Raw genomic sequence first — 23,620 nt, forward strand, 5'->3', positions numbered from 1 at the left:
GGGGTCCAGCATTGGGCTGGAATGGGGTTGGTGTTGAGGGGGACGCTGTGATTCCAGCATCTTCCTACAGCGACCAGCACCCAATTCACTTCCATTCATCCATTCCCATTCCCAGCCATGGGCATGGTGCTGGGTTGGGGCTTCACTCCACTTTGCCCCACTGGCACAAGGAATGATGTCCTGGTACAGGGAATGCCGTCCCAGCACAGGCGATGCCATCCCAGCACAGGGAATGCCGTTCCAGCACAGGGAATGCCATCCCAGCACAGGGAATGCCATCCCAGCACAGGGAATGCTGTCCCAGCACAGGAAATGCCATCCCAACAATGCCATCCCAGGACGGGCAATGCCATCCCAACAATGCCATCCCAGCACAGGCAATGCCATCCCAACAATGCCATCCCAGCACAGGCAATGCCATCCCAACAATGCCATCCCAGCACAGGCAATGATATCCCAGTACGGGCAATGCCATCCCAGCACAGGCAATGCCATCCCAACAATGCCATCCCAGCACGGGCAATGCCATCCCAACAATGCCATCCCAACAACGCCATCCCAGCACAGACAATGCCATCCCAGCACAGGCAATGCCATCCCAGCACGGGCAATGCCATCCCAACAACAATGCCATCCGGGCAATGCCATCCCAGCACAGGCAATGATATCCCAACACGGGCAATGCCATCCCAACACGGGCAATGCTATCCCAACAATGCCATCCCAACAATGCCATCCCAGCACAGGCAATGCCATCCCAGCACGGGCAACGCCATCCCAGCACGGGGACCGCCGTCCCCGCTCCCCCCCGCATCCCTCCCCGTCGGGCCCGTCGGCCCGCATGTGCCTTTGTTTGTGTTCCTGCCCCGCTCCCGCCCCGTGACCTCAGCGGCTCCTCCGCCCCAAACCTCCCCTCCCTCCCTCCCTCCCCTCCTTTGTCCCGCTCGGCCGCCGGCTCCGCTCCCGCTGCTGCCCCGGGGCCGATCCCGGTGTTCCCGGTGCTCCCCAGGCGCTGTGCGCGGCCGTCACCACCGCGGACCTGGCGGAGACGCAGGCGCTGCTGTTCTGTGGGGCCGCCGCGTCCTGCCCCACCGGGGACCCCCAGTGCCCCACGCCCCTCGCCCTGGCCCAGAGGAGCGGGCAGCGCCTGCAGATGGAATTCCTGCTCCACAACAGGTCCTCAGGTAAAGGGGCTGAGCCCGGGGGCTGGGGGCATCCACCGGGAATGCGGCAGGGGTAGCCCGGGGGATGCAGGGCTCCGGAGCCATGCTGGGGTATCCTGGGGGATACAGGGCTCTGGAACCCTGCTGGGGTATCCTGGGGGATACAGGGCTCTGGAACCCTGCTGGGGTATCCTGGGGATACAGGGCTCTGGAACCCTGCTGGGGTGTCCTGGGGATACAGGGCTCTGGAACCCTGCTGGGGCTTCCTGATGGATGCAGGGCTCTGGAAACCTGCTGGGGCTTCCTGATGGGTGCAGGGCTCTGGAACCCTGCTGGGGTGTCCTGGGGATACAGGGCTCTGGAACCCTGCTGGGGTGTCCTGGGGATACAGGGCTCTGGAACCTGCTGTATCCTGGGGGGGCTCTGGAAACCTGCTGGGGTGTCCTGGGGATACAGGGCTCTGGAACCCTGCTGGGGTGTCCTGGGGATACAGGGCTCTGGAACCCTGCTGGGGTATCCTGGGGATACAGGGCTCTGGAACCCTGCTGGGGTGTCCTGGGGATACAGGGCTCTGGAACCCTGCTGGGGTGTCCTGGGGATACAGGGCTCTGGAACCCTGCTGGGGTGTCCTGGGGATACAGGGCTCTGGAAACCTGCTGGGGTGTCCTGGGGATACAGGGCTCTCCTGGGGATACAGGGCTCTGGAACCCTGCTGGGGTATCCTGGGGGATACAGGGCTCTGGAAACCTGCTGGGGTATCCTGGGGATACAGGGTGGAAACCTGCTGTCCTGGGGATACAGGGCTCTGGAAACCTGCTGGGGTGTCCTGGGGATACAGGGCTCTGGAAACCTGCTGCTGGGGCTTCCTGGTGCAGGGCTCTGGAACCCTGCTGGGGTGTCCTGGGGATACAGGGCTCTGGAACCCTGCTGGGGTGTCCTGGGGATACAGGGCTCTGGAAACCTGCTGGGGTATCCTGGGGATACAGGGCTCTGGAACCCTGCTGGGGTGTCCTGGGGATACAGGGCTCTGGAACCCTGCTGGGGTATCCTGGGGGATACAGGGCTCTGGAAACCTGCTGGGGTATCCTGGGGATACAGGGCTCTGGAAACCTGCTGGGGTGTCCTGGGGATACAGGGCTCTGGAAACCTGCTGGGGTGTCCTGGGGATACAGGGCTCTGGAAACCTGCTGGGGTGTCCTGGGGATACAGGGCTCTGGAACCCTGCTGGGGTATCCTGGGGGATACAGGGCTCTGGAACCCTGCTGGGGTATCCTGGGGATACAGGGCTCTGGAACCCTGCTGGGGTATCCTGGGGATACAGGGCTCTGGAAACCTGCTGGGGTATCCTGGGGATACAGGGCTCTGGAGCCCTGCTGGGGTATCCTGGGGGATACAGGGCTCTGGAAACCTGCTGGGGTGTCCTGGGGGATACAGGGCTCTGGAACCCTGCTGGGGTATCCTGGGGGATACAGGGCTCTGGAACCCTGCTGGGGTGTCCTGGGGATACAGGGCTCTGGAACCCTGCTGGGGCTTCCTGATGGGTGCAGGGCTCTGGAACGCTGTCGGTGCATCCCTGGGGATACAGGAGTGTGGTCCCAGCGCTTTATCCTACCCAGCAGTTTCCCAGCGTGGGGATATCCAGCTGCTCTGTGCATCCCAGGAGAGGGAGAAAGGGCTTTGGGGAGCACCCCCATGATCCAGCCCAGCCAGGGATACCAGTGCAAAACCCTGTATGGGATGCAGGGAAGGACAAGGCACCATCCTGGGTAGCCCAGGGGACATTCCTCTGTCCCCCACCTCCAGCATTCCCTAAACCTTCCCACCCATTCCACCCACTGTGGCTCCCATGGGACCCATCCGCACCCTGACACAGGGTGAACTTCCACCCCGGGAGCATTCCAGCCGCCGGGATGGAGGTGTTCCCGCCTGCCCCAGCCATCACCTCCCTTCCCCGCCTCGGCGGCCAAGCCTGGCCCGCAGGAGCTGGAATTCACCCAGGATTGGGGCTGGCCCTGCCCTGCATTCCGGATGTGTCAGCACAAAATGGGTCTGGAAGAGCCGGAGAAAACCGATCCCCTGAGCTCATCCTGGCTCTGGAATTCCTGGGGCCGATGAGCTCTGTGTGGAGCAGGGCTGGGATCACGGAGCGGGATTCTCCCCCTTTTCCCCGTCCCGGGAGCTCCAGGGAGCCCCATGCTCTGACCTGGGGGTGCTTTAGGGGTGTCCCTGCATCCCGGTTCCTGGAGGAACTTGGGGAATGCCTCTTGTTGGAAGGCAAAGAGGGGAAACTGAGGCACTGCGGGACTGCGATGCTCCGCTCCTATGGATCCACAAGGAGCTGGGACAGCCCAGGAGGAACCTCACCAGGGGGAAAACCCAGTTCCCACCTTCCCACAGCATCCCCGTCCCAGCTCAGGGATGTGGGATGTGGGATGCCCTGATCCCCACTGACTTGAGCCAGGGGGGCTGGAGCTGCTCCTTGCACCCCAACCATGCCACGCTGGTGCGGCCATGGGATGCTGTCGTGTTCCTGCTTCTTGGGCTGGGCTGGGGAGCCCCGGTTGAGTTGGGGGTGGGTTTTCGGGGGGCTCCAGCCCCCCATGACGAGCTCTGCCCCCCTTCACAGAGCCCCCACGCCTGGAGGTGGGGGGCAGCGAGGAGAGGCCCTACTCGGTTCCGCTGCCCTCTGTCACCCACCATGGCTTCCTCTACAAGACCCCGTCCATGGCCAAGCCCATCGCCGAGCGCAAGGGGCTGGAAGGTACCGGGGGGGGGGTGTGTGTGTGTGTGTCTGTGCTGGGGATGGGGAAAGCAGCCCCGTTGAAAGCCCATTGCAAGCCCTTTGCAAGCCCATTGCAGGCCCATTGCAAGCCCTGCGTAAGCCCTTTGTAGGCCCATTGCAAGCGCATTGCAAGCCATTTGCAAGTCCATTGCAAGTGCATTGTAAGCCCATTGCAAGCCCATTGCAAGCCCTTTGCAAGCCCATTGCAAACCCATTGCAAGCCCATTGCAAGTGCATTGTAAGCCCATTGCAAGCCCATTGCAAGCCCTTTGCAAGCCCATTGCAAACCCATTGCAAGCCCATTGCAAGCCCTTTGCAAGCCCATTGCAAGCCCTTTGCAAGCCCTTTTCAAGCCCATTGCAAGCCCTGTGTAAGCCCATTGCAAGCCCTTTGCAAGTCAATTGCAAGCCCATTGCAAACCCTTTGCAAGCCATTTGCAAGCCCATTGGAAGCCCTTTGTAGGCCCATTGCAAGCCCTGTGTAAGCCCTTTGTAGGCCCATTGCAAGCGCATTGCAAGCCATTTGCAAGTCCATTGCAAGTGCATTGTAAGCCCATTGCAAGCCCATTGCAAGCCCCATGTAAACCCATTGTAAGCCCATTGCAAGCCCATTGCAAGCCCATTGCAAGCCCTTTGCAAGCCCATTGCAAGCCCATTGCAAGCCCATTGCGAGCCCATTGCGAGCCCATTGCGAGCCCATTGCAAGCCCTTTGCAAGCCCATTGCAAGCCCTTTGCGAGCCCTTTGCACCCGGTTGTAGAGTTCAGCCGGCGCTGGTGCACGCTGCAGGACGGGCTCCTCAGCTACTACGAGAGCGAGCGCAGCGCAGCGCCCAACGGCGAGCTCCGGGCCCAGGAGATGGTGTGCCTGGTGCACAACGCGCCCCACACGCACGGGTAGGAGCAGCCCCCGTGGGCACACAAACGGCACCCCCAGAGCCTTCACAACCCCCGTGGGACCCCTTGGAACCCATTTGTGCCTCTTCAACCCCTTTGCAGCCCCTTTGTAACCCCCATGGGACCCTTTGTAACCCCTTTGTACCATTCAACTCGTTGCAGCCCCTTTGTAACCCCGATGGGAACCTTTGTAAGCACTTAGTAACTGCTTTGGAACCCCTTTGCAGCCCCTTTATAACCCCCATGGGACCCTTTGTAACCCCTTTGTACCATTCAACTCGTTGCAGCCCCTTTGTAACCCCGATGGGAACCTTTGTAAGCACTTAGTAACTGCTTTGGAACCCCTTTGCAGCCCCTTTATAACCCCCATGGGACCCTTTGTAACCCCTTTGTACCATTCAGCTCGTTGCAGCCCCTTTGTAACCCCGATGGGAACCTTTGTAAGCACTTAGTAACTGCTTTGGAACCCCTTTGCAGCCCCTTTATAACCCCCATGGGACCCTTTGTAGCCCCTTTGTACCATTCAACTCATTGCAGCCCCTTTGTAACCCCTTTGCAAACCCTTTGTAACCACTTAGTAACTGCTTTGGAGCCCCTTTGCAGACCCTTTGTGACCCTTGTGCAACCCCTTTGTAACCCCTTTGTACCATTCAACTCTCTGCAGCCCCTTTATAACCCTTTTGCAGACCCTTTATAGCCCCTGTGCAGCCCCTTTGTAACACCTTAGTACCTCTTCAACCCCTTTGCAGCCCCTTTGTAACCCCTGTGCAGACCCTTTGTAACCCCTTTGTACCTCTTCAACCCATTTGCAGCCCCTTTGTAACCCCCATGGGACCCTTTGTAACCCCTTTGTACCATTCAACTCGTTGCAGCCCCTTTGTAACCCCGATGGGACCCTTTGTAACCACTTAGTAACTGCTTTGGAACCCCTTTGCAGCCCCTTTATAACCCTTGTGCAACCCCCTTTGCAGACCCTTTGTGACCCTTGTGCAACCCCTTTGTACCGTTCAACTCTCTGCAGCCCCTTTATAACCCTTTTGCAGACCCTTTGTAGCCCCTGTGCAGCCCCTTTGTAACCCCTTTGTACCTCTTCAACCCCTTTGCAGCCCCTTTGTAACACCTGTGCAGACCCTTTGTAACCCCTTTGTACCTCTTTAACCCCTTTGCAGCCCCTTTGTAACCCCTTGGTACCTCTTCAACCCCGTTGCAGCCCCTTTGTAACCCCTTTGTACCATTCAACTCGTTGCAGCCCCTTTGTAACCACTTAGTAACTGCTTTGGAACCCCTTTGCATCCCCTTTATAACCCTTGTGCAGCCTCTTTGTAACCCTTTGTACCATTCAACTCTTTGCAGCCCCTTTATAAGCCTTTTGCAGACCCTTTGTAGCCCCTGTGCAGCCCCTTTGTAACCCCTTAGTACCTCTTCAACCCCTTTGCAGCTGCTTTGTAACCCCTGTGCAGCCCCTTTGTAATCCCTTTGTACGTCTTAAACCCCTGTGCAGCCCCTTTGTAACCTGTGTGCAGCCCCTTTGTAACCCTTGTGCAGCCCCTTTGTAACCCGTGTGCAGCCCCTTTGTAACCCTTGTGCAGCCCCTTTGTAACCCTTGTGCAAACCCTTTGTACCTCTTCAACCCCTGTGCAGCCCCTTTGTAACCCTTGTGCAGCCCCTTTATAACCCTTGTGCAGCCCCTCTGTAACCCCTGTGCAAACCCTTTGTAACCCATTTGCAATCGCTCTGTAAACAGTTAGTAACTCCTTTGGAACCCCTTTGCAAGCCCCCTGCAGCCCCTTTGCAATCCCTTTGCCACCTCTTTGTAGCTGCTTTATAGCCCCTTTGTAACCCAATTGTAATGACTTTGCAGCCCCTTTGTAACCTGTTTGTAATCTGCTTTATAGTCCCTTTGCAACCCCCTTGTAACTCCTTTGCAGCCTTTTTGCAATCACTTTGCAATGCTTTTGTAACCCCTTTGTAGTCCCCTTGTAACCCCTTTACAACCACTCGGTAACCCCTTTGTAACCCCTTTGCAACCCCTTTGCAACCCCTTTGTAACCCCTTTGCAACCCCTTTGCAACCCCTTTGTAACCCCTTTGCAACCCATTTGTACCCCCTTTGTAACCCCTTTGTAACCCCTTTGCGACCCCTTTGTAACCCCTTTGTGACCCCTTTGTGACCCCTTTGCGACCCCTTTGCAAGCCCTTTGTAACCCCTTTGCAATCCCTTTGCAACCCCTTTTCAACCCCTTTGTAACCCCTTTATAACCCCTTTGCAACTCCTTTGCAACCCCTTTATAACCCCTTTGCAATTCCTTTGTAACCCCTTTGTAACCCCTTTGCAACCCCTTTGTAACCCCTTTGTGACCCCTTTGCGACCCCTTTGTAACCCCTTTGCAACCCTTTTGCAACCCTTTTGCAACCCCTTTGTAACCCCTTTTCAACCCCTTTGCAACCCCTTTCAACCCCTTTGCAAACCCCTTTGCAACCCCTTTGCAACCCCTTTGTAACCCCTTTGTAACCCCTTTGCACCCCTTTGTGACCCCTTTGCGACCCCTTTGTAACCACTTTGTAACCCCTTTGCAACCCTTTAACCCCTTTGTAACCCCTTTGTAACCCCTTTGTAACCCCTTTGCAACCCCTTTGTAACCCCTTTTCAACCCCTTTGCAACCCCTTTGTGACCCCTTTGCAACCCCTTTGTGACCCCTTTGCAACCCCTTTGTAACCCCTTTGCAACCCCTTTATAATCCCTTTGTAACCCCTTTGCAACCCCTTTGTAACCCCTTTGTAACCCCTTTGCAACCCCTTTATAACCCCTTTGCAATTCCTTTGTAACCCCTTTGTAACCCCTTTGTAACCCCTTTGTAACCCCTTTGTGACCCCTTTGCGACCCCTTTGTAACCACTTTGTAACCCCTTTGCAACCCTTTTGCAACCCTTTTGCAACCCCTTTGTAACCCCTTTGTAGCCCCTTTGCAACCCCTTTGTAACCCCTTTTCAACCCCTTTGCAACCCCTTTGTGACCCCTTTGCAACCCCTTTGTGACCCCTTTGCAACCCCTTTGTAACCCCTTTGTAACCCCTTTGCAACCCCTTTATAATCCCTTTGTAACCCCTTTGCAACCCCTTTGTAACCCCTTTGTAACCCCTTTGTAACCCCTTTGTAACCCCTTTGTAACCCCTTTGCAACCCCTTTGCAACCCCTTTGTAACCCCTTTGCAACCCCTTTGCAACCCCTTTATAACCCCTTTGCAACCCCTTTGCAACCCCTTTGTAACCCCTTTGTAACCCCTTTGCAACCCCTTTGTAACCCCTTTGCAACCCCTTTGTAACCCCTTTGCAACCCCTTTGCAACCCCTTTGTAACCCCTTTGCAACCCCTTTGCAACCCCTTTGTAACCCCTTTGCAACCCCTTTGCAACCCCTTTGTAACCCCTTTGCAACCCATTTGTACCCCCTTTGTAACCCCTTTGTAACCCCTTTGCGACCCCTTTGTAACCCCTTTGTGACCCCTTTGTGACCCCTTTGTGACCCCTTTGCGACCCCTTTGCAAGCCCTTTGTAACCCCTTTGCAATCCCTTTGCAACCCCTTTTCAACCCCTTTGTAACCCCTTTATAACCCCTTTGCAACTCCTTTGCAACCCCTTTATAACCCCTTTGCAATTCCTTTGTAACCCCTTTGTAACCCCTTTGCAACCCCTTTGTAACCCCTTTGTGACCCCTTTGCGACCCCTTTGTAACCCCTTTGTAACCCCTTTGCAACCCTTTTGCAACCCTTTTGCAACCCCTTTGTAACCCCTTTGTAGCCCCTTTGCAACCCCTTTGTAACCCCTTTTCAACCCCTTTGCAACCCCTTTGTGACCCCTTTGCAACCCCTTTGTGACCCCTTTGCAACCCCTTTGTAACCCCTTTGTAACCCCTTTGCAACCCCTTTGCAACCCCTTTGTAACCCCTTTGTAACCCCTTTGTAACCCCTTTGTAACCCCTTTGCAACCCCTTTGCAACCCCTTTGTAACCCCTTTGCAACCCCTTTGCAACCCCTTTATAACCCCTTTGCAACCCCTTTGCAACCCCTTTGTAACCCCTTTGTAACCCCTTTGTAACCCCTTTGCAACCCCTTTGCAACCCCTTTGCAACCCTTTGTAACCCCTTTGCAACCCTTTGCAACCCCTTTGCAACCCCTTTGTAACCCCTTTGCAACCCCTTTGCAACCCCTTTGTAACCCCTTTGCAACCCCTTTGCAACCCCTTTGCAACCCCTTTGCAACCCCTTTGTAACCCCTTTGCAACCCCTTTGTAGCCCCTTCGCGTGCTCTGCTCCCCAGTGGAGCGTTCACAGGGATGCTGGAGAGCCCATGGCCGCGGTGGGGGGATCCCAATAGCGCCCTGTATCCCCGGGTACCCATGCAAACGGGCTGCTCGCACCCACCCAGCACCCTCCCACCACCCACGGGTGCCCACGCTCCCCATCCCTCCCTTCCCGCAGCATCGAGAACACCTTTGAGGTGTACACGGAGTCGGAGAGGCTCTACCTCTTCGGGCTGGAGAACCCCGGCTCCGCTCGGGAATGGCTCAAGTCCATTGCCAAGGTAGGACGGGATGGGCTGGGGGCAGCCGGATGGAGCTGGGAGCTGCCCCGGCGCTGATGGGCTCCTCTTTATCCCAGTCCTTCGTCCATCCCTGTGCCGAGGAGCTCCTGGCGCTGGACTTCGAGCGCGTCGGCCGCCTGCACTACAAGGGGGGCCTCAACCTGGAGCGCGCCAAGGAGGGCTGGTTCGCCCTGGTGGGATCCACGCTCCACGGCCGCTTCCAGGACAGCGAGCGGCAGGAGCCCCTCCAGCTCCGCAAGCTGCAGGAGCTCTGTGTGTGCCCTGGCCCCACTGCGGGCTCCCCGTTTCCGCTATGGGAGCGTGGGGACAAGGGGGGAGCCCCACATCCTCGTGGGGACACTGGGGGTGATGCTTTGGTGGAGCACAGGCTCCTTGTGCTGAGCTCTTCCCCATCCCTGCAAAGCTGCTTCTCATCCCATATGGGCTGGGAGGGAGCGTGGGGACAAGGGGGGAGCCCCAGACCCTCATGGGTGGCAGCCGGCTGTTGGTGGGAGGTTGGGAATGATGCTCTGACGGGATGCAGGCTCCTTCTGAGCTCTTCCCAGTCCCTGGAGAGCTGCTCCTCATCCCATTTGGGCTGGAGGGGGACCGGGGGACCCTGCATTCCCATGGGTGATGTTCTCTTCGCCTTCCCTTCCAGCCATCCAGGGGGACAACGAGGTGCTGGTGCTGGTGGAGAGGCGGAGGTAGGAGCAAAGGATGGGGAGGGTTGGATGATCCCAGTAAAATATCCCAACCCTTCCCAAGTTATTCCTCGTTTTGGGAAGTCTTTGCCCTCTCTGCAGCAGCTGAGGACCCCCAAAAGAGGGACAGGACCAACAGGACCATCCCCATGCCCCTGATTCCAGCCTCCCTGGGAGGGGGTCCATGCACGCAGTGGGGTTTGGTGGCGCATTGGGTCCCACGCTGAGGCCAGGCTTCCCGACAGGACGCTGTACATCCAAGGGGAGAGGAAGCTGGATTTCCTGGGATGGGTCCAGGCCATCCAGAAGGCTGCGGGCAGCTCCGGGGACACGTTGTCAGAGCAGCAGCTCACCGAGTCCGATGTCCCACTGCTGGTGGATCGCTGCATCGACTACATCACCCAGTGCGGTACGTGCCTGCGTCACCTAGTGCGGTACGCGCCTGCATCACCCAATGCGGTAGGCACCTGCATCACCCAGTGCGGTATGCACCTGCATCACCCAGTGTGGTAGGCACCTGCATCACCCAGTGCGGTATGCACCTGCATCACCCAGTGTGGTAGGCACCTGCATCACCCAGTGCAGTATGCACCTGCATCACCCAGTGTGGTAGGCACCTGCATCACCGGCTCACCTCATAGACACCACAGAGTCAGCTGGGTTGGGAAGGAGCTTTAGGACCATCCAGTGCAACCATTACCTCATGGCCACCATTGCCCCATGGCACTGAGGCCTCGTCTCCATGGGGTGTGAACCCTTGGAGGGCCGGTGCCTGCAGCCCTGCCCTGGGCAGCCTGTTCCAATGCCTGAGCACCCTCTGGGGCAGGAATTGTTCCTCAGCTCCATCTAAACCTGCCCTGGTGCAGCTTGAGGCCGGTTCCTCTTGTCCCATCCCTTGTTCCTTGGGAGCAGAGCCCAGCCCCTCCTGGCTCCGTCCTCCTCTCAGGCACTTGTAGGCAGCCATCAGGTCCCCCCTGAGCCTTCTCTTCTCCCCACTGAACAGATCCTCCAGCAGATAACACACGTTTCCCTCCCTCTTTGAGCGTTACAAGAAGGCTCCAGATGGAGCAGGGCTTTGGCTCCTCCATCCTGCAGCAGCCAGGAAGGGCCCCTGTTCCCTAGGGAGCAGGTCTCACCCCACCGGCTCTACCCCAGGGTTGACATCCGAAGGCATCTACCGCAAGAGCGGGCAGAACTCCAAGACCACGAGCCTGCTGGAGATGCTGCGCAGGGATGCCCGCAGCGTGCGCCTCAAGGAGGGCGAGCACCACGTGGATGACGTGGCCAACACCCTCAAGAGGTTCTTCAGGGACCTGGGGGACGGGCTCTTCACCAGGCGCTGGGGCCAGGACTGGATGCGGGCCACTGGTGAGCACTGGGGGCTGCGGGTGCTGTGGGGCCAGGTCAGGGTGGCTGTTCCGCTGCAGCATCCTGCATCCTCTCCTCCACGGTTGGGGCAGGCACCCAACGCACACGTTGGAAATGGGGTGGGTGGGGACTGGAGGGTGACCCCCTGCAGCTTGGATGGGGAGGAGATGGGGCAATGAACCAGACCCCCCTGCCCTGGGCTGCGGGATCCGGCCCATGGGTACTGGGGATGGATGGACCCAGTGGCAAACAGCCATGAGGCACAGTGCTGTGGAGCTGGGATGCTCCAGCCCCATGGAGATGGGATGCTCCAACCACATGAGGCTGGGATGCTTCTACCCTGTGAAGCTGGGATAATCCAGCCCCATGAGACTGGGATGCTTCAGCTCTGGGAAGCTGGGATGTTATGGCCTTAGGATGCTCCAGCCCTGCGATGCTCCAGCCCCATGGAGCTGGGATTCTCCAGCCCTGGGGTACTTTGGCCCTGTGGATCTGGGATGCTCTAGCATTATGATGCTGGGATGCTCTGGACCCATGCAGCTGGGATGCTCCAGCCCTGGCATGCTCCAGGATCATGATGCTGGGATGCTCTGAACCTATGGAGCTGGGATGCTCCTGCCCTGGGGTACTCTGACCCTGTGGGTCTGGGGTGCTCCAGCATCATGATCCTGGGGTGCTCTGGCCCTGTGGGTCTGGGATGCTCTGGGATCATGATGCTGGGATGCTCTGAACCTGTGGAGCTGGGATGCTCCAGCCCTGGGATGCTCCAGGATCATGATGCTGGGATGCTCTGAACCTATGGAGCTGGGATGCTCCTGCCCTGGGGTACTCTGACCCTGTGGGTCTGGGGTGCTCCAGCGTCATGATCCTGGGGTGCTCTGGCCCTGTGGGTCTGGGATGATCTGGGATCATGATGCTGGGATGCTCTGAACCTGTGGAGCTGGGATGCTCCAGCCCTGGGATGCTCCAGGATCATGATGCTGGGATGCTCTGGACCTATGGAGCTGGGATGCTCCAGCCCTGGGATGCTCCAGGATCATGATGCTGGGATGCTCTGGACCCATGCAGCTGGGATGCTCCAGCCCTGGGGTGCTCTGGCCCATGGAGCTGGGATGATCGGCTGCTGGGATGCTCCATCCCCACAGTGGAGGCTCTGAGGTGGGATGTGGAGGGTGAATGTTGGGGCCATGAATCCTGATCTCTCCTTCCCCCCTTCACTGCTCATCCCCTGCCAGCGCTGGAGGACGAGGAGGTGAAGATCACCGAGTACCGGCGGCTCCTGGGCACGCTGCCCACGGTGAACCGGGCCACGCTGAAGGCGCTCATCAACCACCTATTCCGGTACGGCGCCGGTACCAGCCCCTATGGAGCATCACCCCCTCCTCCGTGGCACCCTCATCCCTTGGCTCACATCCCAGACCAGGAAAGGAAAGGGATCTGGGGGTGGCCCAAAGCCAAGCATCCCATCCGGGCGTTGGGAGCGTTCCCCTTGGCAAGGCTGAAGGAGGGATCCTGTGGGGGTTTGGGGCTGGGGTCTCAATGGGGCTCCCCACAGGGTGCAGCGGTTCTCCGGGGAGAACCAGATGAACACGCACAACCTGGCCATCGTCTTCGGGCCCACGCTCTTCCAGATGGATGGGAAGGACTACAAGGCAGGACGGGTGGTGGAGGACCTCATCAGCCACTACGTGAAGATCTTCAATGTAGGTTCAGCCCCCGCCTTGGGTCAGGATGGGGAGGGGGAATCTCCTCTGTCTGCTTTGGAGATGAGGGGAAAGGGTCCATGGCCCTGCAGACCCCGGGGACCCCCAGGCATGGAGCTGCTGGGCAGGGGAGCAGATTCCACTGGGAGCCAGCATCTGGTGCTGCAGTGGGACTCAAGCATGGCCTGGGCAGCCCTGAGGGCTCCTCATCCTTGCAGGTCAATGACCAAGAGATGAAGAAGCAGCAGGATGAGATCACGGCCATCATGAAGATGCGGGAGGCAGCATCCAGCGGGACCCAGGTCCGTGGGGACCTGCCGTGGGGTACTCTTCACACGGGGGGCCCGCTCCAGCATCTCCTGGAGGTGCCGGGCGGTGGGATTCATCCTGCCCATGGGAGCTGCGGGTTGAGGTGCTTTCCCCTTGTCCCGCAGCAAGCCGGGGACTTCATCTGCACCGTGTACCTGGAGGAGAAGAAGACGGAGGCTGAGCAGCATGTGAAGGTGAGCGGTGGCACAGGGGACAGGGACAGGGAACGGCCCCGGGCACGTGCAGACCTGTCCCCTCCTCGCAGATCCCAGCCACCATGACCGCCGAGGAGCTCACCTTCGAGATCCTGCACAGGAGGAAGGTGGTCATGAAGGAGAAGGACTATTGGAGCTGCTACGAAGTGAATGAGAGGGAGGAGGCAGGTTGGTGGGGGGCGGATTGAGGATGGGGACAGGGATGGGGATGGGAATGGAGGTGGGGATGGAGATGGGGATGGGGTTGAAGATAGGGATGAGGATGGAGATGGAGATCGGATGGAGGTGGGGATGGGGACGAAGATAGGGATGAGGATGGAGATGGAGATGGGATGGAGGTGGGGATGGGGACGAAGATAGGGATGAGGATGGAGATGGAGATGGGATGGAGGTGGGGATGGGGATGAAGATAGGGATGAGGACGGAGATGGAGATGGGATGGAGGTGGGGATGGGGACGAAGATAGGGATGAGGATGGAGATGGAGATGGAGATGGGATGGAGGTGGGGATGGGGATGAAGATAGGGATGAGGACGGAGATGGAGATGGGATGGAGGTGGGGATGGGGACGAAGATAGGGATGAGGACGGAGATGGAGATGGGATGGAGGTGGGGATGGGGACGAAGATAGGGATGAGGACGGAGATGGAGATGGGATGGAGGTGGGGATGGGGACGAAGATAGGGATGAGGACAGAGATGGAGATGGGATGGAGGTGGGGATGGGGATGAAGATAGGGATGAGGACAGAGATGGAGATGGGATGGAGGTGGGGATGGGGATGAAGATAGGGATGAGGACAGAGATGGAGATGGGATGGAGGTGGGGATGGGGATGAAGATAGGGATGAGGACAGAGATGGAGATGGGATGGAGGTGGGGATGGGGATGAAGATAGGGATGAGGACAGAGATGGAGATGGGATGGAGGTGGGGATGGGGACGAAGATAGGGATGAGGACAGAGATGGAGATGGGATGGAGGTGGGGATGGGGACGAAGATAGGGATGAGGACAGAGATGGGATGGAGGTGGGGATGGGGACGAAGATAGGGATGAGGACGGAGATGGAGATGGGATGGAGGTGGGGATGGGGATGAAGATAGGGATGAGGACGGAGATGGAGATGGGATGGAGGTGGGGATGGGGACGAAGATGGGGTTAAGATAGGGATGGGGATGGAAATGGAAATGGAAATGGAGATAGGGATGAGCTGCAGATGAGGTTGGAGGTAGGGATGGGGATGGACATGGAAATGGATTTGGGGATAGAGATGAGATGGAGACGAGGTTGAAGATGGAGATGAGATAGAGGTGGAGGTGGCTATGTGGATGGAGATGGGATGGAGGTGGGGATGGGGATGAAGGTGGGGTTAAGATAGGGATGGGGATGTAAATGGAAATGGAGATAGGGATAAGTTGCAGATGAGGTTGGAGATAGGGATGGGGATGGACATGGAAATGGATTTGGGGATAGAGGTGAGATGGAGATGGAAATGGGGTTGAAGATAGTGATGGAGATGAGATGGAGGTGGGGATGGACATGGAGATGAAGATGAGGTTGAAGATAGGAATGGAGATGGAAATGGAGATGGAAATTGGGATGGAGATGGGCTTGAAGACATGGATGGGGATTGGGATGGAGATGGGCTTGAAGACATGGATGGGGATGGAGATGGGGATGGGCTTGAAGACATGGATGGGGATTGGGATGGAGATGGGCTTGAAGACATGGATGGGGATTGGGATGGAGATGGGCTTGAAGACATGGATGGGGATTGGGATGGAGATGGGCTTGAAGACATGGATGGGGATGGAGATGGGGATGGGGATGAAAGGTTTCCCATGGGAGCAGCACCATGAGGCAGTGCTGGGACAGGTCCATGCCCTCCGGGGAGGGCGGCTGCAGTTTGCTCACCGCATCCATGATGCAGATGGGAGGGTGGCTGGGACCAGGGCTCACAGGACACCTTTAGGGGTTAAACACCAGTGAAGCTCGGAGGGGGTGCTGGGTTCCTCACCCCAGGGTGCCCATGGGCAGCAGCAAGAGCTCGGCATGAGCAGGATGAGGCCCAGGTCCTGGTGGCTCATCCAGGCAGGATGCTGAGCCCACCACCGAAAGCCAACATGGGATGCTGTGGTCCTTGCCAAGCCCAGGCTCCCTCTGCACACCCTGTGGTGCCCGTCCCACCGTGCTCATGCACGTCCCTATGGGAAGTGTGGTCCCACCATGGACCAGAAGTCACCTCCCCAGGGCACAATCAGGCAGCAGCATGAAATGAACCCAGTGAGGGCAGGCAGGAGCTTGGGACCCACGTGTGGCCCCCCTGGGGATGGTGCCTGACCCCTGCCCGTCCCTGCCTGTCCCTGCCTGGCAGAGCGGCCCCTGCACTACTCAGAGAAGGTCCTGCCCATCCTGCACTGCCTGGGCACCGAGAGCTACCTGGTGGTGAAGAAGCAGATGGCCATGGAGAACATGCTCATCTACCTGGGTGAGAGCCGGCGAGCCGCGGTGCTGCACGGAGGGGGTGGCATGGGATGGGATGGGATGGGATTGGGGATGGGGATGGGATGGGATTGGGGATGGGGATGGATGGAGATGGGATAGGGATGGGGATGGGATGGGATTGGGGATGGGGATGGATGGAGATGGGATAGGGATGGGGATGGGATGGGATTGGGGATGGGGATGGATGGAGATGGGATAGGGATGGGGATGGGGTGGGATTGGGGATGGGGATGGATGGAGATGGGATAGGGATGGGGATGGGATGGCATTGGGGATGGGGATGGATGGAGATGGGATAGGGATGGGGATGGGATGGGATTGGGGATGGATGGAGATGGGAGAGGGATGGGGATGGATGGAGATGGGAGAGGGATGCGGTGGAGGTGGGATAGGGATGGGGGTGGGATGGAATGGTGATGGGATGGGGATGCGGTGGAGGTGGGATAGGGATGGGGTGGAGATGGAATGTGTTGGGATGGAATGGGGACAGGGGTGGGATGGGGATAGGGATGGGAATGGGGATGGGAAAAAGGATGGGATGAGATGGGATGGTGATGGCAATGAGATGGCAATGAGGATGGGATGGGGATGGAGATGGGGATGCAAGGGGAGGTGGGATGGGGTAAGCGATGGGAAGGGGGTGGGATGGGGATGGGATGGGGTAGGTGATAGGAAAGTAATGGGAAGGTGATGGGATGGGGATGGGGATGTGCATGGGAAAAAGGATGGGATGAGATGGGATGGTGATGGCAATGAGATGGCAATGAGGATGGGATGGGGATGGAGATGGGGATGCAAGGGGAGGTGGGATGGGGTAAGCGATGGGAAGGGGCTGGGATGGGGTAGGTGATAGGAAAGTAATGGGAAGGTGATGGGATGGGGATGTGCATGGGAAAAAGGATGGGATGAGATGGGATGGTGATGGGGATGAGATGGTAATGAGGATGGGATGGGGATGGAGAGGGGGATGCGAGGGGAGGTGGGATGGGGTAAGTAATGGGAAGGGGATAGGATGGGGAGGGGATGGGGTAGGTGATAGGAAGGTAATGGGAAGGTGATGGGATGGGGATGGAGATGGGATGGGAATGGGGATGGGAGGGTGGTGGAGATGGGATGCCAAGGGAGGAGATGGGATGCCAAGGGAGGAGATGGGATGGGGGTGAGATGGGTTGGGATGGCATAAGTGATGGGAAGTAATGGGATCGGATGGGATGGGGCGGGGGGCCAGGCAGGAGCAGTGCTGGGGCTCCCCTGCTCTCACCCTTGGGGCCGGGTCTGGCTGCACCCCATGCCCCGGGGGGGGCTGGAATTGCTCAGTGGGTGCCTGCAGCCAGCAGAGGGGGCGACTGCAAGCACGGGATGATGAAGTTCCGGGAGGAGAGGAACCTGCTGGGGCTGGGGCTCAGCACCGGCTTCCACGACCGCTACTTCATCCTGAGCCACCGCTGCCTGCACCTCTACAGGGACGTGAGGGTGAGCCCTGCCTTCCCTTCCCTTCCCTTCCCTTCCCTTCCCATCCCCATCCCCGTCCCCACGGTGCTGGCACCATCTCTGCCCTCTCTGCTCCATCCTGGTGCCAGCCTCATCCTCTGCAAGCCCAGACTCGTCCCCGCATCCCTGTGGCTCCTCCTCCTGCCGAGGCCGCCGAGCCCATCCCGTGTCCCTGTGGGGCCATGGACCAGGGCCGGGCAGTCCCCAGCGTGGTGCTGGTGCCTCTTCCCGCAGAGCCACAAGCCAGAGAAGGAATGGCCCGTGAGGAACCTGCGGGTGTACCTGGGCATCAAGAAGAAGCTTCGGCCTCCAACGTGGTGAGCAGCAGCGGCGGGGTGTCCTTCGGAGTGGGGACTGGGATGGGGATGGGACAGGGACTGGGACTGGGATGGGGATTGAGACGTGAATGGAGATGGGGATGGAGGTAAAGATGGGATGGGAACAGGTCAGGAGCAGGGCTTGGGCTGCGGGTGGGGATTGAAACAGGGATGGAGACAGGGATGGAGATAAGAACGGGATGGAGATTGGGGTAGGACAGGGACCGTGATGGGGACAGGGGTGGGGATGGGGATGGGGATGGATATGGGACTGGGACCGTGATGGGGACAGGGGTGGGGATGGGGATGGATATGGGACAGGGACAGGGTTGGGCACAGGGGTGGGGATGGGGATGGATATGGGACAGGGACAGGGCTGGGGACGGGTGGGGATGGGGATGGATATGGGACAGGGACGGTGATGGGGACAGGGGTGGGGATGGGGATGGATATGGGACAGGGATGGTGATGGGGACAGGGGTGGGGATGGGGATGGATATGGGACAGGGACGGTGATGGGGACAGGGGTGGGGATGGGGATGGATATGGGACAGGGACAGGGCTGGGGACAGGGGTGGGGATGGGGATGGGTATGGGACAGGGACAGTGATGGGGACAGGGGTGGGGATGGGGATGGATATGGGACAGGGACAGGGCTGGGGACAGGGGTGGGGATGGGGATGGATATGGGACAGGGACAGGGATGGGGACAGGGGTGGGGATGGGGATGGATATGGGACAGGGACAGGGCTGGGGACAGGGGTGGGGATGGATATGGGACAGGGACAGGGCTGGGGACAGGGATGGGGATGGATATGGGACAGGGACAGGGCTGGGGACAGGGGTGGGGATGGAGATGGATATGGAACAGGGACAGGGCTGGGGACAGGGGTGGGGATGGAGATGGATATGGAACAGGGACAGGGCTGGGGACAGGGGTGGGGATGGGGATGGATATGGGACAGGGACAGGGCTGGGCACAGGGATGGGGATGGGGATGGATATGGGACAGGGATGGTGATGGGGACAGGGCTGGGGATGGATATGGGACAGGGACGGTGATGGGGACAGGGGTGGGGATGGGGATGGATATGGGACAGGGACAGGGCTGGGCACAGGGGCAGGGCTGGGGCCAGGGCCGGTTGTGCCGCGGGGACGCGCCTGGTGCTGTGCGCGCCTCCGGCCACCAGATGGCAGAGCAGAGCCGCGGGACGCTGCTGCGGGCCAGAGGCAGCGCCGCGCAGCCGGGTCCCGGCCCCATCCCTGCCTTGTTCCCGCCCCATCCCTGCCCCATCCCCATCCCTGCCCCATCCCCATCCCTGCCCCGTCCCCATCCCTGCCCTCATCCCTGCCCTGTCCCCATCCCTGCTTCATCCCCATCCCTGCCCCATCCCCATCCCCGCCCCGTCCCCATCCCTGCCCCATCCCCATCCCTGCCCCATCCCCATCCCTGCCCCGTCCCCATCCCCGCCCTGTCCCCATCCCTGCCCCGTCCCCATCCCTGCCCCGTCCCCATCCCTGCCCAGTCCCCATCCCTGCCCCATCCCCATCCCTGCCCCATTCTCATCCCTGCCCTGTCCCCATCCCTGCCCCATCCCCATCCCTGCCCAGTCCCCATCCCTGCCCCATCCCCATCCCTGCCCCATTCTCATCCCTGCCCTGTCCCCATCCCTGCCCAGTCCCCATCCCTGCCCCATCCCCATCCCTGCCCCATTCTCATCCCTGCCCTGTCCCCATCCCTGCCCCATCCCCATCCCTGCCCAGTCCCCATCCCTGCCCTGTCCCCATCCCTGCCCCGTCCCCATCCCTGCCCCATTCTCATCCCTGCCCTGTCCCCATCCCTGCCCAGTCCCCATCCCTGCCCCATCCCCATCCCTGCCCCATTCTCATCCCTGCCCTGTCCCCATCCCTGCCCTGTCCCCATCCCTGCCCTGTCCCCATCCCTGCCCCATCCCCATCCCTGCCCCATCCCCATCCCTGCCCCATTCTTATCCCTGCCCTGTCCCCATCCCTGCCCTGTCCCCATCCCTGCCCCATCCCCATCCCTGCCCCGTCCCCATCCCTGTCGCCGTCCCCATCCCTGTCCCTGCCCTGTCCCTGTCCTTATCCCAATCCCTATCCCTGTCGCCGTCCCCATCCCTGTCCCTGTCCCCATGTGCACGTGTGTGCTTGTACGCGTGTGCAGGTATGTGCATGAGTGTGCTGGGTGTGCATATGTGTGTGTGCATCCCTGTCAGCACGCTGGGTGCATGAGTGTTCGCACGTGAATATGTTAATGTACATGTGTGTGAGTGTGTGCATATGTTAATGTACATGTGTGTGAGTGTGTGCACGTGTTAATGTACATGTGTGTGAGTGTGTGCATATTTAATGTACATGTATGTGGGTGTGTGCATATGTTAATGTACATGTATGTGGGTGTGTGCACATGTTAATGTACATGTGTGTGAGTGTGTGCACGTGTTAATGTACATGTATGTGGGTGTGTGCACATGTTAATGTACATGTATGTGAGTGTGTGCACGTGTTAATGTACATGTGTGTGAGTGTGTGCACGTGTTAATGTACATGTGTGTGAGTGTGTGCACGTGTTAATGTACATGTGTGTGAGTGTGTGCACGTGTTAATGTACAGTGTGTGCATATGTTAATGTACATGTATGTGGGTGTGTGCACATGTTAATGTACATGTGTGTGAGTGTGTGCACCTGTTAATGTACATGTGTGTGAGTGTGTGCACGTGTTAATGTACATGTGTGTGAGTGTGTGCACGTGTTAATGTACATGTGTGTGTGTGTGTGCACGTGTTAATGTACATGTGTGTGTGTGTGTGCACGTGTTAATGTACATGTGTGTGGGTGTGTGCATATGTTAATGTACATGTGTGTGAGTGTGTGCATGTGTGTGTGTGTGTGTGTACATGTGTGTGGGTGTGTGCACATGTTAATGTACATGTGTGTGTGTGTGTGTGAAGTGTGTATGTTAACGTGTGTGTGTGTGTACATGTATGTGGGTGTGTGCATATGTTAATGTACATGTGTGTGAGTGTGTGAATATGTTAATGTACATGTGTGTGGGTGTGTGCACGTGTTAATGTACATGTGTGTGAGTGTGTGAATATGTTAATGTACATGTGTGTGAGTGTGTGAATATGTTAATGTACATGTGTGTGGGTGTGTGCACGTGTTAATGTACATGTGTGTGAGTGTGTGAATATGTTAATGTACATGTGTGTGGGTGTGTGCATATGTTAATGTACATGTATGTGGGTGTGTGCATATGTTAATGTACATGTATGGGGGTGTGTGCATATGTTAATGTACATGTATGGGGGTGTGTGCATATGTGTGCATATGATGCTTGTGCATACGCATGTGGATGCATGTGCCTGTGCATGTGTGTACATATGAACGCATGGGCATTGTGTGTGCACATGTATGTGGGCTGTGCCTGCGTGTCAGCAGGATGTGTAAATGCTGCTCATGTCCATATGGGTGGGTGCATCCATGTCAGCAAGCCGTGTACACGCGTGTGCACGTCTCATGTACATGTATGTGTGTGTGTGTGTGTGTGTGTGTGCTCATGGTTTCCTTCTCCCTTCAGCTGGGGCTTCACAGTCTTCTATGAGAACGAGAAGCACGAGAAGCAGCAATGGTGAGAGCGGGGACGGACACGGGGTGCAGAGCCCATCCCATGGGATCCACACTGCGGGTGCTGGCGCTGAGCACGGACACAGCCTGGGGGGACCCCCCTGCAGCGGGGCCAGGCCAAGGGGAATGGCTTGGACCTGCCCGAGGGGAGACTGAGCTGAGCTCTCAGGCAGAAGCTCTTCCCTGGGAGGGTGCTGAGGCGCTGGCACAGGGTGCCCAGAGAAGCTGTGGCTGCCCCATCCCTGGCAGTGCTCAAGGCCAGGTTGGACACAGCCCCCCCTTTGTGTCCCCACAGGTACCTGTGCTGTGACACCCAGGCTGATCTCCGTGAGTGGTTCGCCACCTTCCTCCACGTGCAGGTATGCAGGAGGATGCTCAGCGCGGAGCCGCCCTTGCTGCACCCCAGCATCCCTAAATCCCCGCATCCCAGGGCAGCGGAAGGGGCCCTGAGGGCTCCCTGAGGACCAAAGAGCCATTGCCCACCCCATGTCCCCTCTGTCCGCAGCACGGGGGGGCCCTGTGGCCCTCGGAGAGCTCCAAGGTGAGGACGTCGCGGTGGCAGCAGGACTCCAGGTTGGGTAACATCTCCCTCATCCCGCTGCGGGGCAATGAGAGTGAGATGAGGAACAGTGTGGCTGCTTTTGCTACTGACCCGCTCACCGTGAGTGACAGGGGCTGCTGGGGGCGGGGGGGGACCCCTCTGTGTGGGGCTGCATCTCCTCTGCATCACACGAGGAGGGGGTTCTGGTACCCAGGGACCGGGGGAGCATCCCCGTTCCCCTTCCTTATGCACCAGCATCAGCCTCTGGTCACCCCAGAGGGGAGGGAGATGATGCTTTGGGTGCTCTGAATGGCGTTGGGGTGGCGTCCAGGGTGCAGGAGGGACCCAAACCGTGTGATGCAAGGCAAGGGGATGCTGCCAAGCTCTGATTTTTCCTGTAACAGGGTTGGTTTCTCTGGAACGCTGTCCTGGTCACAAATCAGCCCCATCCCCTCGTCCTCCCGTCTGTCTGTCCGTGCTGGGCATCCCCGCACCACGCCAGTGCTGTGGGTGCCCTGCTCAGCCACGGGACCCATGGGTGCTGTGGGTGGTGGTGGGACAGAGCTTCTGTGCTCCCACCGTGCCCAAGGCAGCCCCTTGGGCCCTCGTTGCTGTTATAAACCTGAGGACGTGGCTGTGATGGGGAGATCCTGCCATGGGTTGTGCATCACCCAAGAGTGGGGAGCAGCGGCAATACCGCCCCAGAGCCCCCCCCTACAGCACACCCATCGCCATGGACCGGGTCTATGGGGCAGCCCTGGCCCAGGACCCCCCCCCCAGGCTCAGGTTTATAACCTGGGATGATGGGGATGCTCCTCCTGGGCTTCCCCATGGGCTCTGCTTTGAGGTGCGCGTGTGCTGTGCCAGGGACAGCCCTGGCAGGGGGGTCTCTGCACCCAGGGGGGCCATGGAGCATCCTCTGGGCTCCTCCAGGGCAAGGGACCAGCACCGTGGGGCTCCCATGGGACACTGTGGGTGTCCCTGCCATGGGGCGGGGAGGTGGGCACAGGCTGATGTGCCGGGGAGCGCGGGTCCTCTTGCTCTGGGCGTTCTCCTGCATCCCTGATGCGCTCCTATGGGAGCCCCTGGCGATGCCGGGGCAGGAGGAGGGTGAGCACTGACCTGTGTGCTCTGTCCCCAGCTCCTGCACAACGTCTGAGCTGGAGGCCTGAGACAACGGTGAGTGTCCCCAGTGCTGCAGGGGACGATGGCTCTGCCCACCCCATCGCCAGCCCGCGCGGGGACAGGGGACATGCGGTGCCCCCATGTGGGTCCCAGCAGGGCCGGGATGGAGGTGCCGACGTTTGCTCTCCTCTTGTGCTCCAGGTTTGTCCACGCGTGGGGCAGCCCTCAGGGACCTGCTCCAGCCCCACATCCTGGCGCAGGCTGGGCTCCCATCACATG

At 59.0% G+C, this 23,620-nt stretch overlaps 1 protein-coding gene across 1 annotated transcript in view; it reads left to right on the forward strand.

Moving 5' to 3' along the window:
• The window catches only part of ARAP1 (ArfGAP with RhoGAP domain, ankyrin repeat and PH domain 1), a 43,510-nt gene extending 20,111 nt beyond the window's left edge, over nt 1-23,399 (forward strand). The window contains exons 13-32 of the mRNA XM_057421170.1: nt 1,010-1,184; nt 3,790-3,924; nt 4,704-4,839; nt 9,313-9,415; nt 9,493-9,688; nt 10,077-10,122; nt 10,365-10,528; nt 11,275-11,487; nt 12,723-12,828; nt 13,043-13,190; nt 13,409-13,492; nt 13,625-13,693; nt 13,765-13,882; nt 16,088-16,201; nt 17,549-17,691; nt 17,944-18,026; nt 21,629-21,679; nt 21,971-22,034; nt 22,181-22,336; nt 23,358-23,399. Coding sequence (XP_057277153.1) covers nt 1,010-1,184; nt 3,790-3,924; nt 4,704-4,839; nt 9,313-9,415; nt 9,493-9,688; nt 10,077-10,122; nt 10,365-10,528; nt 11,275-11,487; nt 12,723-12,828; nt 13,043-13,190; nt 13,409-13,492; nt 13,625-13,693; nt 13,765-13,882; nt 16,088-16,201; nt 17,549-17,691; nt 17,944-18,026; nt 21,629-21,679; nt 21,971-22,034; nt 22,181-22,336; nt 23,358-23,375 — 2,322 coding nt within the window. The 3' untranslated portion in view covers nt 23,376-23,399. The remainder of the gene's footprint in view (nt 1-1,009; nt 1,185-3,789; nt 3,925-4,703; nt 4,840-9,312; nt 9,416-9,492; nt 9,689-10,076; nt 10,123-10,364; nt 10,529-11,274; nt 11,488-12,722; nt 12,829-13,042; nt 13,191-13,408; nt 13,493-13,624; nt 13,694-13,764; nt 13,883-16,087; nt 16,202-17,548; nt 17,692-17,943; nt 18,027-21,628; nt 21,680-21,970; nt 22,035-22,180; nt 22,337-23,357) is intronic.
• The last annotated feature ends 221 nt before the right edge of the window (nt 23,400-23,620 follow it).

This window comes from Pezoporus wallicus, unplaced genomic scaffold (genome assembly GCF_028554395.1).
Source record: "Pezoporus wallicus isolate ANWC-B61680 ecotype Strahan unplaced genomic scaffold, APGP_CSIRO_Pwel_v1 contig_8372, whole genome shotgun sequence".
Classification (NCBI taxonomy): Eukaryota; Metazoa; Chordata; class Aves; order Psittaciformes; family Psittacidae; genus Pezoporus; species Pezoporus wallicus.